Source organism: Phallusia mammillata, chromosome 4 (assembly GCF_965637545.1).
Source record: "Phallusia mammillata chromosome 4, kaPhaMamm4.hap1.1, whole genome shotgun sequence".
Lineage (NCBI taxonomy): Eukaryota > Metazoa > Chordata > Ascidiacea > Phlebobranchia > Ascidiidae > Phallusia > Phallusia mammillata.
This window is the reverse complement of record NC_137255.1, coordinates 12,459,927-12,473,733: the sequence shown is the minus strand read 5'-3', so window position 1 is coordinate 12,473,733 and position 13,807 is coordinate 12,459,927. Positions and strand designations below refer to the sequence as shown.

Below are 13,807 nucleotides of genomic sequence, written 5' to 3'. Positions count from 1 at the left end.
TGTTCTTTCGGTTCAGCATTACTTAAAACATTTTTCTCAGTGTTGATAAAAATGGGGTCGCATGCAAATTCTGATTTCATTTTCCCTTAAATTGGGGTCGCCTATAAAAAAGGTTGAAGACCACTGATTTAGGACAATTTAACCTGTGTCAGTGAGCCATCATCGATTACCCTCGTAAAACTAAGTATTTCGCGAGACGATGGTGAGATTTTCGGTCTGATTACAACTTCTTGGGGGCGCTTTTATCTTGCAGTTAGATGGTGCGTTGAAGAAAAAGGGCCAAGGACAGGAACTTGGCCGAATCGTACGACGCTCCTGTCCCAGTTAGGCATAAAAAATCTTGATTGGGATTCGAACCCAGGACGCAGTGAAAAAAAGGGTTAATAACCACTGATTTAAACATTGTTGCACTAATACAGGCTGCATAGCGGCCGCTTTACACACAGGGCATTTTGTCTATCGAAGCTTTTGTATTGACGTTAATTACAGCGTACGTACATGTTTAGAAACAATGATAAACAATTTCTAGACACGAAAACATTGCACAACTTTGTCATTATTAGGATTGAAAGCATTGCACCACAATCAGTCAAACTCGGCAAGTTTGCAAATATTTACTCGTACACAGTATAACCTTTAACAGTGGGCGATAAATATGCTACAATATTGAATTCATCAGAAACGAGAAACTGTACAACTAACGAAAACCTATTTCAAAAAATCGACTCGGCCATGGAACAAAAAAATTGACTAAAATTACTGAATACAACACTGACTTTGTGCTGATGTATCTGAACTCAAATAGTCCGACGCTTTGTTGTATGCATAGGTGACATCCCTCACTGTTTGCGTAATAACATCAGTGTCGTCAAAATCGTGAACGCTATTACCCACTTTGCTCTCGTTGTTGTTTAAAGAATTGTCAATGGCGTTTTTTGAAGAGGAAGAAGCAACTTCCGGTTCCAAACAATCATGGGCGTGATGCCTGTAATGATATCGACGCTGATCGCTCAGGTTAAAGTTTTCACTGGAAAGCGACTCCGGAGTTTCTTCACTTTTGTACAAGCGCAAACATTCCACAGTTTTAAGAATGATGTCTTTGCTCTCCGAATGTGGTAAATTAAGCAAATAGCTTCGTGGGACAATATCAACAATCCTGACAAACATAAGTATATTGCTTTTAAGCAAGAATACTGAACGATAAATAAAATAATACAGCTAATATTACACGATCAAGGAAAGACTCTAAAGTACAAAGCCATTAACGTGATTTGGTACTTTTGGGAAAATGACTAAATGCTAACAACTTGACTAAAAAATAAAACTGTTCAGAAAAAGTAAAAAAATATTACACCCTAATTTTATTTAATGCAAACGCACCACTTAGCAGTAATTCCACTGACTATCGAGATGTAGCTATTTTCGTCCAGTTCGAAATCATTGAAAATAATCCACTCAGGTTGTCGATTTGAGTGAGAGTTTGAATGAATACGAGCAACGTGCCGATCCCGAATAATGTGATAGTTTCCACACCCATCAGTGTTCCATGCAATCTATCACAAAACTTATGGTTAATCAGTTGCACATGTTACTAAAACTGTTCCGATGTTTTGACATTGTGACAAACCTGCATGAAATATCCAGCCAATAAAGCTTTCTTCACACTACTTTCCAACAAATCAGGATCGTCCACTGGCCCACTTATGGGCAACTCAAGACTTTCCATGATTGATAAAAGCTTCTTGCGTTTCTTTGCAGCCAGTTGTAGAGAATTGTAATTCAAGTGTTGTTTGCTGCACCAATATTCGGACATTCCATCTGATAATTCAATACAGCGCCTTCGAGTTTAATACAGCGCCTTCGAGTTTAATTTGTTACTCGCTATATTTGGAAAAACATGTTTTTTAAAGTTAAAATTTGGAACTTACATGAGTCGTAGAGATGTCAGAACAAAGATAACCTTAATGAGATTTTTTTAGCGATATGGATTGTTGATTCCGAAATGTAACAAGCATAAACTAGAATAGTGGTTTTCCTATATATTGCCAGTTTATACAACCTATACTACATCATATTTAACGATGTATCACATATACCATTTATTATATTTATAATGGATATATATTTGGCACCTACATTTCATTGGGTCCCTATCTTTTTCCTGGCACTTTATAACATAATTGTTTCTGCAAGCATAATCTAATGGGTCCCCACACATGTGCATATGCGATTTGGTAACAGTAAAAATAGGGCACAATCATTGTTAAACTGGAATAGTGGTTTTCCTATATATTCCATTTTACAGAAAATTTGCCATATTTACGCACCATTCATTATAATTGTAAGGGATATATATTTGATGGATACATTCAGTATGGTACCAATAGTTTTGTGGCCTGTTATAACATAATTGTTTTTGCAAGCAAAAACCAATGGGTCCCCACACACACATATATTTTGAATTCGTAACAGGATTAATGGGGCATGCATATGCTAGGTAAGAATTTGAATTGCACAGATGACATTTGGCGTATTAAAGAAATATTCATAAACTTTTGTTTTGTAACAGTTACAAAATCAGCCAGAAAACTGACATAGGAGAAGGAACACTGTCGAATCATGGCAAATAATCTACTCAAGTAAACTTGTGTAGTAAATTTTTATAAATCAACGACAACTAATTTCATCAAATGTTATATGGGGGCAACATTTTTTCCCGTGGCTGGGGTCAACACAAAGCTTCAGACAACAGAGGTTAGCGTCGATTTTTCACGGTTTCATTTCCGTCAGCGATCATTGTCTCGCGGCGTGCGAATGTTGTTAGATAAAGATATGGTGCCGATCGCGACATGAGGGGCCTGTCGTTAACCGCCATAAGACGCAAAACTGCGTGATACAACAATTGCATAACTAACGTTTTTAAATGATCTACAAACACATCTTAATTGCACAGTGCAAAAAGACTGCCTGATAGAACGTCCAGTTATGCGCGAGGTCGAGATGTCCGCTTTTCAGTGGGCAGGTTTGCGCTTTTCGCGCCCAATTGGGCTTTTTTCGACATGGAGTTGCGCATTGTTTTCGCGAGGTGGAAAATGGATGAGTCCAACTATTTAAACTTTTAACACAGTTTCAACATTTTTTCTCCTTAATAGCCCTTTGTTTGTTGAATTATAATTTTTAATCCGCACATGGCCTTCCCTGGCGCCGTTAAGTTTCTACATACCAACAATACGATTGCTTAGCTGGGCTTTTTATGTCCAAAACCTGTTCTGAAACAGTTTTATTAACGCTTTCAGTTTGAGAAGTCACGTTACACAGGTGTAACAAATCGTGCTGCGTTGTCGCTCTGCGTTTCGAAACACGAATAAGTTGACCTACATTAACGTTTACAGCGCAATATAACTAACATCGTAATTCGTAACATCTTAATTCCAACCAGTGAGAAAATGGTCAAGTGGCGACTGCGTTCATGCGTGAAGCAGAGGCATTTTTTCCATGCGCCACTATCGTCAATCACTCCCATTGCGTCAGCTGTGCACTGAGCGAGCACAAATTTGACAAAAGACAGCATGTAAAAACATATTTGGGGCTGTAAGAGTAGAGCCGATTGCACTGAAATTTTTAACAGCCAATTGGCTTGTTAACAAGGAGCACCCTATCCACAGCTGTTTAAAATTTCAGCAGGTCAAGTCTTGTACTTCTGACCTCATTAACATGTGAACAAACAAACAAATATTTGGGGGTAAAGGGGTGAAAATGGATATATACAACTTCAAGTTACAAAATACTTTAAAATGCGCTGCAATGTACCAATCAAAAAAAGTATGAAACTCCAGAATCATCTGCTTTAGCAAGTATAGCCGTTATAAAAATTTCACGTTTTGGGTGCTGTGGGTGAACCGAGGGATCAAACGGAGTCAAAATTCACATGGACCATCTTTAGACCAATATCTATAATGTGTGTAAATTTGAAAAAGTTTGAACTATTTTTTCTTGACCAAAACGTGGGAACAAATCCGCGTTAGACGAAAAAAAAATATGACATGGAAAGGTGCAAAACTTACTTTTCATAAATTGTTGATATATGTTGAGAAGCGTGAAGTGATCTCCAGCCTGATGCTCCATGCGTTTATGGCACCTGGTTGTATCGCTTTGTAGATTATTGGGATACACAAAACACGAGGGAGATGTCAGCATTGCAATGATGGTCAATATTTCCTAAATTGTTTTGTACGTAATATAACTTACAACTCATGTTTTAATACTTTAGTTTCAACTACGGATTAATTCAACTTTTTATATTGGTGGTCTGCGCTGTTTTCAGTAAATATCACAACCTGGGTACAATCTTCGCCACAACTTGATATTACAGTCTTTGCTTGAGAAATCGAAAGAGGAAACTCGCTTAAAACCAATCCAAGATCGGAAAGGTTTCCATTTTCATCCAAAGCTCCGTGATAGTCCAACTCTTCCAAAGCCATCATGTATGACTCGGGATCTGATGATAGAAATTAATTTTGCAAAAACAAGTCGAAAAAGCGAACAACAATCTTTAAGTACCCGGTGGTTCAATAAGTTGAAGTTGAGCAAAGGAGATATTCAGTCTTGGTAAAAGTCGTTTGATTAAAAGAATCTTTGAGGTTAGTTCACTTTGCGTAATCGGAGATCTTTTACGATTATCCATTTTCTGAAATAATTTTAATTAAAGCACAGAATTGATTTCATTCGACGAAAGGCATGTACCTCGTAAGTTTCCTGGGAGTAAAGTCTGTAAATACTTCCCCTCAAAGAACATTTCTCCGTCCGTGCTTTCGTGCTGTCTCGTGATATAAGCTTTTTACTTGAAGAATACGTACGAATGCGACAGTTGTAAACCTTTAAAATAATTTTCCGATAACTTTATTTCTTGCACCCAATGTTGATACAAAACGAATAACCGCATGCAATGGTGCGCTTATGTTTGTACGCAAGTTGTGAAACTAAATTTATTTGCTAAACTTTAACCTATGAACTTATAGTCGACTTGGTAGATTAGATTTCTATATATAACTCCGTGGATTACACAACTCTTACCATTTCATATTGCAAACCACTGTCAATCAAGACATCAATGTTTTCCACGGAAAACGAAGATTCGGAAACACTGTCGGTTAAAATAATTCGACGGTTCACCAGCTTTTGCTCGTCGGTCGATCCACTGAAGCGTTCGTACATTGCCTTTCGTACAAGACATGAAAATGTATGGCAAGTTGTTAGCTGATTTGGAAAATCAAAAATTTTGAAGCCACAATTACCTGCTGCTTTCCATATTCAAGATCTCGATAAAGAATAACTACTTGGACTTCTCCACATTCCCCTCGAACAGACATTATTGCCGAACGTCGCACAATCTCCTCACTAGCCTTTTCAACCAGCTTAAAACGAGAAAAAACGAGAAAACTTTTATTAATAGTGTATGGAAACATGACAGGATAACATCTATAATTGGATATAAACTAAGTCGCTAGGTAAGAAATGACTGAAAAAACAAACAATTGTGCACTAACCTAACAAACAATCAATGTTCGAATTCAAGTGCAATTGTGTTCGACTTACCGATCTAGAGGGCAAAAATATGATAAAATCTCCTCTTGTGTCTTGATTTGCGTGAAGTTTTAGTGCCAAGTTTACAGCCTGTGAACATACACACTCCTTTTCAAAGGGTAAATACGTAATGTCCAATTGTCGCATCCGTTCGTTTTCAATTCTTTCACGTCTCCGCTTTTCTTCGTCCTCCTTAGAAACCGACAAGGAATGGTTGCTATGTTCACAAGATACATCCTCTTCCAAAAAGTGTAAATCGACGATAGGAACACCTTCAAAAAAGTCCTCTAGTATCGGCATCTCGTACGTATGACTGATAACAATCAGTTTCAAATCTTCTCGCATTGTTGTTACCACCCTGTACGAAAAGAAATCCTAAGGTTTAAAATGGTTGCAAGCAAGATTTTTTTTTTGAACTGTCTTTGTGCTCTCTTCATTTACCGATCAATAAAATGTGCAACAGAAAGTATTAAACTTCGTATGTTATACCACAAGTACCATTAGTTGTAAGTTAACTGATTGCAGGTAAACAATTCGCTGAGTCAAATGGAATAAGTAGCACAGTAAAAATGGCCAATAATTTGTCAGTTTAAACTTTGATTACAAAGTAATGTTCGAAACCCTTGTAATTGATAATAAACAACGTTTTACTTGAGTAATGAAAGGAGAATGTCTGTAGATACTGTCCGTTCCTGAACTTCGTCAATTACAACAAACCCGTATTTTAGTAGCAATGGGTCATTTCCCATTTCTTGCAACAAAATTTCATCTGTGCAGAATCTAAAAATCACGCACTCAAATAAGGATATCTGTAGAAAGTTTTTCTAAAACAATAGTCTTTCTTACTTCAGAATAGTTTCATCTCCGGCGCAGAGTAAGTGTGGAACATCATATCCTACCTCATTCCCAACACTTGTGAAGTCCATTTCTTGTGCAACCTGAATATTATTAATTAGGTCAGTAGCTGGTAACCTTTTTTGCTCTGCGGACCGTGTTACAAAAATGATTAGCAACGAAAATTGGTTACAGATCATACAAGTTATGTATTACATACTTGAACTGAATCATTCCTGGGAAAAAATTGTTTTAAAGCATTTAACCTGAAAAAGTAAACGGCCCGGTAAAAAACTTCTGACGGACAACACCGAGTCACGACCTGGTGCTTACCGACACTGAATTAAGCTTCCTAGTTAACTATGCGATCCTAGTTAACATAACTTTCTTAACATAGTTACATAGAAAAAACCTCTTTACACGACGTTACCTGTGAAGCTAGAGAGATTGCAGAGATTGCATTTGGTTGGGAGCTTACCACTGACCCGAACTGAAAATTTGACTCGCGTGCAAACTGAGCACACCATTGTGGAATCTAAAAACAAACCGGATAGCTTTTGTCTATTTATTCAGATCCGGCAAAAAATGTAGCAAAACCGAAACGATGATAATTGGGAAATACAGTAAATACAGGGTAATTGAAGGATTTTAAAAACATGACACCCTAAGCCAGTAGTTCTCAAACTGTGCGTCGATTCAATTTTCTAAGGGTGTCGCAGAATAGTTCCGTTTCGTGGCTTTTTGTTATTGTACCAATAAACACAACTTTAATAATATGTTTCCTCATTAACTTTTATTTGTTGGTGCGTCACAAGTCCACAAAACTTTTCCAGGGGTGTTGCAATAAAACAAAGTTTGAGAAGCACTGCCCTAAGTTTATAAAAAATCGACAACAATACATACATATGATACTAACCTGTGTACTCTTGCCACTCCCGTTTCGACCAGTTATAAGCACAATGGGACTTTCGTCCACTGCTAATACAAAATCGTCTTTTGCTTTCCATACAGGCAATGCTTTTCTTCTGTCCAATAACTCATAGTAAATAGATGAATATGGGAGGCCATCAAATGGATTTATCTCTAAACCATTTTTCTCAATTGAGGCATCGCTTAGACGGCGTTCCAACTGTTCGAGGTCACTCAGTGCGTCCTGATCTTCGGCATTTTTAACTTCGGTATTTGGGGGTACTGTGTCGTGTAGTGCCGTTTCGGAGAAATCTTCTGTAGAATTAGCTTAGCGTATTGGTGTGGTTTATCATATTAGGGACGTGGCATGTGGGTAGTGTAGCACAAAAACAACATGCGTTTAGCTTTCGATTATTTGACTAAGGTGTTGACTTGGCTAATCCAAGGCTGAAACGTATCGCCGTAGACAAATTTAAAGGCATCTACATAACATAACCTACAAGTTGAGTTTACACACAAAAGACCTCACCTTCACCTTCCACTGAAGAAGCATCTTCCAAAGACCAATGTTCTAGTAACTCATTCATTTATTACCAGTGTGGTATCTTCTATGGTTTGAAATCATGTGTGTCTTTGTAAAACGTCAGGCAGGCCCTGACGTGTGCGCTGTTGGTACTGAATAATACACGTGTCAATTACAATAGAAACGTTCGTCGGGTCTTCTGACTGTTAATTATAGGCTACTGTGTTGCCCTGAATCCGCAGAGAGTTTCTGGCGTTCTAATACGTATGAGTTAAACTTATTAAGAAGAAAATGTCAACTGCACTTTAACCATGCTATAGTTCTGTTATAAAGGTAATACAATATCTACAGCCTCTATCAACTTGTTCCTTTTGTATTTGGGTTTCTCGACAAAGAACAAATCAACTTTAAAATCGCGTTTTCTTACTTTACAGCTCATTTGAAGCAGATTCTTTTAATCTGTATAACGGCTGGCTACTGCTTAACGCTATACAAGCTTTCCGATACTTGAAATGCGTCCATCATACACCGACTTGAAGCTATTGTGAAGCTATTGCAAGGACTTGAAGCTATTGTGTGAGCCATCGAGCCAGTCTCGCGCAAGTTAATGTTTAACAGCGTGCCTCTCTGTCGTTGCTCACTCTTTTCTCTTACTTCTCTCCACCTTCTGTTTGGAACAAGGGACGGGCGCTGTTTGGAAATTCAACCCCTCAACTTTAAATCAAGCTTTACGAGTCATTTAAAAAATAAACCGACAAAGTTTAGATTTATACTTGTGTTTACATTTACAATTAAACGTTAATGAGACATTAAGCCTCCGTGCTCCCTAGCTAACTGTGAAACTGGTGCGTTGGACTGTAATCAGGCACACAATATCTCCACTCTTTATATTATCTTGTTGCGTTACTTTTGTAGGACATTTCCAAACTTTTTTCTTGGAATTGCACAAGTGCGCACAAAGTATCACAGTTGAAGAAAAAAAAATTCAGTTTTAGTTCGCAGTGAAATGAAACAGCTGAAACTAAAAACAGTCAATGCGATTTATGAACTCAATTGTACAAATGCCGTCGAAACTTTGGTGCGAAAATAAACGTTATGCAAACAAATGTAAATACACAATGCAAGCAACTTTGTTTTTTTAACTTTATCGATTCAGCAGGCAAGTCTTTTGAACTTGTTAAACTAATACTATTTTCTGTGGTCCCTATTTTCAGGTCCGTACTTACGGCTTTTATGCGTTTGCTCAGGCTGAAAATGTTTTAGTAAAACAATCACAAAACTTATGAGACGATTGACTGCATCCCGTTCGATCACCAGTACCAATACCACAATATTTTACAAAAAATGCTGGAAACAGAATTTTGAACCATTATCCCAATGCAACACAATTTTGTTTAATGTTAGGATGTAAGTTATATAGGCTTGCAGGGTATGAGTTTCCTGTATGTCTAAAGCAGTGGTTCTCAAACGTTTTTACCATGCGGCGCATTAAAGAACTAAAATTTCCTTCCACGACACACTTTGCAGGCAAACGCAACAGAAGTTGATCATAAGCTTATAATTAAGTTAACTTTCAACTTTATTGTGGTGGGTAAGGATGCTTTTTATTACCAATAACAAAATATGGGCTTTAAAACTTTGTTATGCCCACCAGTATATCGCCGTAAAGGCCTAAAACACTAGAGGATGTTTGCACTTCAAAAAAAAAATATTTCGCGGCACACTTGGAAATCTCTCACGGCACACAGTTTGAGAAATTGAGTCTTTAGACTCTAAAGACCTAATTTCTTTGGTGCACCGAAGTTTCTGAGTTCGTTTTTAAGTTCGTTTTATTGAATTTTTAATGATAATACCTGAACCATTCCCTATAGTCCTACCCGTAAGCATTTCTGGAGATATAGCCTACCGTTTTAAACAGATGTTAGTGCTCTTTGCGGCAACTATCGAAAATTAGTTGAATGCGCGGCTAACGTGAGCTATGGTGTTAAGAGATTTTCTGTTGTCCATAATGACAGAAATATGGCTCTTGGCCTTTTGGGCCAATCGAAACAAACTTATTCCACCCGAACCGTACTATTTGACTGATTCGGCCGAATAAATACGTCAGACCGAAGCTTCGGTCCATCCCTATGTGAGTAGATTTGCAACACATCGCCCTTATGTCACACAAAACGACACAAGTCGCACATCAGTTAGCTGTTTAAACTGGTAGATGATTTTGACTTTTTAAACATAGATTTAAAATTTGTGCTGATAAACCCCAAAAAACTTAAAAATAGAAAAGGTTTAATTTTTGAATGCGTTTTTGTACGAACGATCTTTTTTTAAAAGTTTTGCCCGAAAATAGTGTGCAGGTGCTGTACTCTATATCTCTTATTAGGTACTATTCTAATCTTTTTGCGTACATTTTATTTACATGTTCTCCTGCATGTACTTTTTGTAGTTTTTGTAATATTCAATATGTTTTTTGTGATTTTGCACAAAATATATCGGCAGATCGGTCACGCTTGGATAACCCGGGTAAGATCCGCCCGTTTCAAGTGTTGTATTCCGGGGTGTCATTATACAAACCGATCAAAGATTGTTAGGTCTTTGTTTACCATAGGAAGACCAGATTTGGCCAAAAATGAAAAGGAAAAGACGCACTGGAAAAGTTTGCGACAATTTATTTTACAGTTAAGAGATCCTTGCCAAATTTTATTAAGTACTCTATGGTTATAATATCGGACGACATACACATACAAGCGCTTCACATTTTAATAAAAAATGAATAAGGTTTAAAAGGGTTTGGAAACCGGATGCTAAACTGCACAACTGCCATATGATGTATGCAAATGGAAGAAAAACAACAATATTTCTTTAAGTTTATGAGACAGTTTAAGAAATTCAAAATAATCACATGGAATGCAGATTAAACAGAACTTTTAAAGCACAAAAGCAAAATCATAAAGGCCCACTCGGCCAATACAGCGAGTTTGAGAGGTTACTGCACAAATGCAGTGAACCGTTCATCAGTTGGTCTGTAATATGTTTGGACTTGGTACAAAATTACATTAATCCACATTGAATTCTGTTACTTTAGGCCAGGGGTGGGGAACCTGCGGCCCGCTTGCCTTTTGAAAGTGGCCCGCGTCACAATTTTGTTAAAGTACAGCATAAAACGTAGCATAAAAAAACAATAATAAAATGTTTATGTACAAATATTTACTTGAAAAGACTTCGACATTTCTATATTTGACGCCAAACTTATTAAAATTGCCACACATTCAACCACTTGCTGTATTTGTGACGTAACAGTCACTCGATTGTCTCTTCTTCCAGTAACAAATCATTTGCCATGTGGTGTTAGTTTTAAATGGAGCTAGGGTGTTCCAGAAAGAATGGACAGATTTTAGTCGAATTAAGTGATGAACCTGTAAGCCTTGTTTGTTGCAAACAAGTAACAGCAAAGAAAAAATCCAATCTGGAGCTATGAAATATAAAATCACTTGTGTGCTTAGGGTATTATTACACGGAATTCGAACATTACACGGAATTTGAACATAAAAAAATATTTGGCCCGCCCGAAAATGTTGTGCAATTCATGCCCGCAGTACTGAGTAGGTTCCCCACCCCTGCTTTAGGCTATATTCCATTGGTAGACTAGCTAGTTTTACGAACTATGCCAAACAAATTGCGCCCATGAATGTCTTATGGTCTTTTTTTTAACAAGATACCCACACTAGCAATTGAGAATATCAGATAGGAAAGCAGTTTATGCGTTTGTGGTAAAATATAGGTCTAACCCTACTATAAACACAATAATGGCGACGCAAATCAAAATATGTAAAAACTAATAATGCTTTGCATAATCGCGGTAGTGCAGTAAAAGGAGAGTTACCATGTTAAAACGGGAAAAATAACTATACGCCAGATCATTGTCATTTATCGAAAAGGCGATTGTTCGCGCACAACTTTATTTTGGTTGTAAAAGCTTGTTTGTGACGTATATAAATTGCGTCACAAAGAGGGTCTCACGCCCCGTACCGTTTCTGCTTTTCCTATATTTTGATACAATTGATGTAGAACTCTATTGAATAGCTTTCAAAAGATTTTGCGAGCCATAATGGCATGAAAAAACAATTAAAAAAGCGTTTTCCATTTTGCTGCTTGTCTGGATTTTGATACAATTGATATTAGAAACGTAATCGCTAAATAATTTTTCATCTTAACGCGTTAAAACGGCATAAGCCTGTTTTTCTGCTTTTCCGTTTTTCGAAATCTCGTGGATGAAACAAGAAATTTTGTCCTTTTCCTGTTTTTCCCTATTTTAGAAAACACAAAATTTCCCTTTTCTGCTTTTAGCATTACCCATTTTCTTCTTTTCCCCACTTATCTTTCTCTGCTCCCCGTTTCTCATTCTCTTCCCCACAGTTTTATTCAATGTGGTTTTATTGTTTGTTTGTTTTTAAATACTTGTTTATTAGTTTTGTCAATCATACACATGACCAAAATTATCTAGTCACACATAAAAAGAGTAAAAAATCGTAGGATTTGGTTTTTCGGATCTGCCAACCAGTGCGAGAACGGTCATTCCCTTCCAACGTCCCATCGATATCAGTGATTGTCCTCGGGACACCGAGCCTGCCTACGGGATTACAGGAAACATTCCGAGGAACCGCGCTGGTGTTTCCGTATAGGCGGGTTTCATTTGGACAGCAGAACCTGCATGCGGGTTCCATTCTACACCACCGGCTGTACCCAGGTATGTGCAGTCGGTTGCGATCCTGCGGCAGAATACACCCAGAATACTTCAAGCATCATTCAAATAACGCGACACTTGACTTGATAACCAATGGGTTTTTTTATGTCCAGTGCTGGATTAACCATTAGGCAAAGTAGGCACGTGCCTACAGGCCAGTCAAAAATCCAGGCCACTTTAAATGATTTGGCAACACTGATAATTCTAATTTTTTATTTAGCAACCCTGATTTTCGGGCCACTTATAGAATGTGCCTACAGGCCAGCAGACCCTTAATCCGGCACTGTTGATGTTCTTGCTGTTTTACGAAACCGTTCATCAATGACAATTTAAGTCACCATGTAAATAACATTTTGAATTGACTTAAATTGACTATGCCTTGGAACATTCCCACGCGAAGTAATTTTACGAAAAACTAAACATTATTCATCCTAAATGTTGTTGTGGGCATACTTTCGCAAGGAATAATATAAGTGTTAGTTGCTACCTCCTTGTAGGCCTATTGTATCTTTAAGTTATAATTTATTCTGTTTCAGTGATAAATATGTTTGGACCACGAGTGTTCGAGAAAACTGCGAAGGAAACAAGAGTTTAAAAGTTCGAAAACCTGAATTGCCCGATGTTCGAACAAACAGCACACAACAAAACACTTGCCAAATAAATCTGACATCGTATTTTTTCTGAAACTTTTTAACATGTGCAATATAGTTAATGTTGACATACGGTTTTTAACTAAAATGTCATTGTAAATATTCTTCCGATGTCCGCATGACGTCTCAACCATATACAAACAAGTAGGTTGAATAGGCTAAACATAAAACCAAATAATGTATCGAATAATCGGTTTGCCGAATCACCGATTGTCATAAAGATTTCGTTTACCCGAATATTTTATTGGGATTCGGCCGAAACCGAATCTTTTTCGCACATGTATGACGATCATCAATTTGATTTTGATTGAAACTTTCGTAACAACATGCACAAAGAATGGCATTTGCACTAACCAAACCAATACCCAGTTTAACAGACATATGCGGTATATTTTCAAAAACTGGGTATTCTCAATGCAGCGCCTTTTTTACACCACCATGCCTTGTTGTGTCAAACTCAAATTAAGCATGGTTTTGAATGACTTACAGTTTCTAAACGTGACCACGTACTTTTACTCTACACCAGGGGTTCTTAAACTTTTTGCGGTCGTGCCGCACTTTACACTA

At 37.4% G+C, this 13,807-nt stretch overlaps 1 protein-coding gene across 2 annotated transcripts; it reads right to left on the bottom strand.

Moving 5' to 3' along the window:
* Nucleotides 1-456: 456 nt before the first annotated feature.
* Nucleotides 457-8,418, bottom strand: LOC145224716 (putative pre-mRNA-splicing factor ATP-dependent RNA helicase DHX32). 2 transcript variants are annotated; one of them, XM_080091278.1, is made up of 15 exons: nucleotides 7,856-8,418; nucleotides 7,334-7,638; nucleotides 6,848-6,952; nucleotides 6,430-6,521; nucleotides 6,235-6,363; nucleotides 5,596-5,941; nucleotides 5,295-5,414; nucleotides 5,074-5,217; nucleotides 4,744-4,875; nucleotides 4,561-4,687; nucleotides 4,338-4,498; nucleotides 4,065-4,218; nucleotides 1,628-1,818; nucleotides 1,381-1,553; nucleotides 457-1,156 (listed from the first exon to the last, which is right to left on the bottom strand). In XM_080091278.1, exons 1-15 carry the CDS (start codon nucleotides 7,911-7,913, stop codon nucleotides 757-759), a joined length of 2,637 nt encoding a protein of 878 aa, XP_079947404.1. In that variant the 5' UTR covers nucleotides 7,914-8,418; the 3' UTR covers nucleotides 457-756. The 2 variants fall into 2 exon arrangements, with proteins under 2 accessions (XP_079947404.1, XP_079947403.1); XM_080091277.1 differs by having other exon boundaries at nucleotides 7,334-7,641; nucleotides 7,856-8,417.
* Nucleotides 8,419-13,807: the final 5,389 nt, after the last annotated feature.

What these genes read in the sequence shown, in the direction of transcription:
- LOC145224716 (XM_080091277.1), bottom strand. Translation starts at nt 7,913, where the DNA reads ATGAATGAGTTACTAGAACATTGGTCTTTGGAAGATGCTTCTTCAGTG. An exon ending in ATTCTCCTTTCATTACTCAA is followed by an intron (nt 5,942 to 6,234) that starts GTAAAACGTTGT and finishes CTTTTCGTACAG; the next exon opens with GGTGGTAACAACAATGCGAG. An exon ending in ATATCAACAATTTATGAAAA is followed by an intron (nt 1,819 to 4,064) that starts GTAAGTTTTGCA and finishes TTGAATTATCAG; the next exon opens with ATGGAATGTCCGAATATTGG.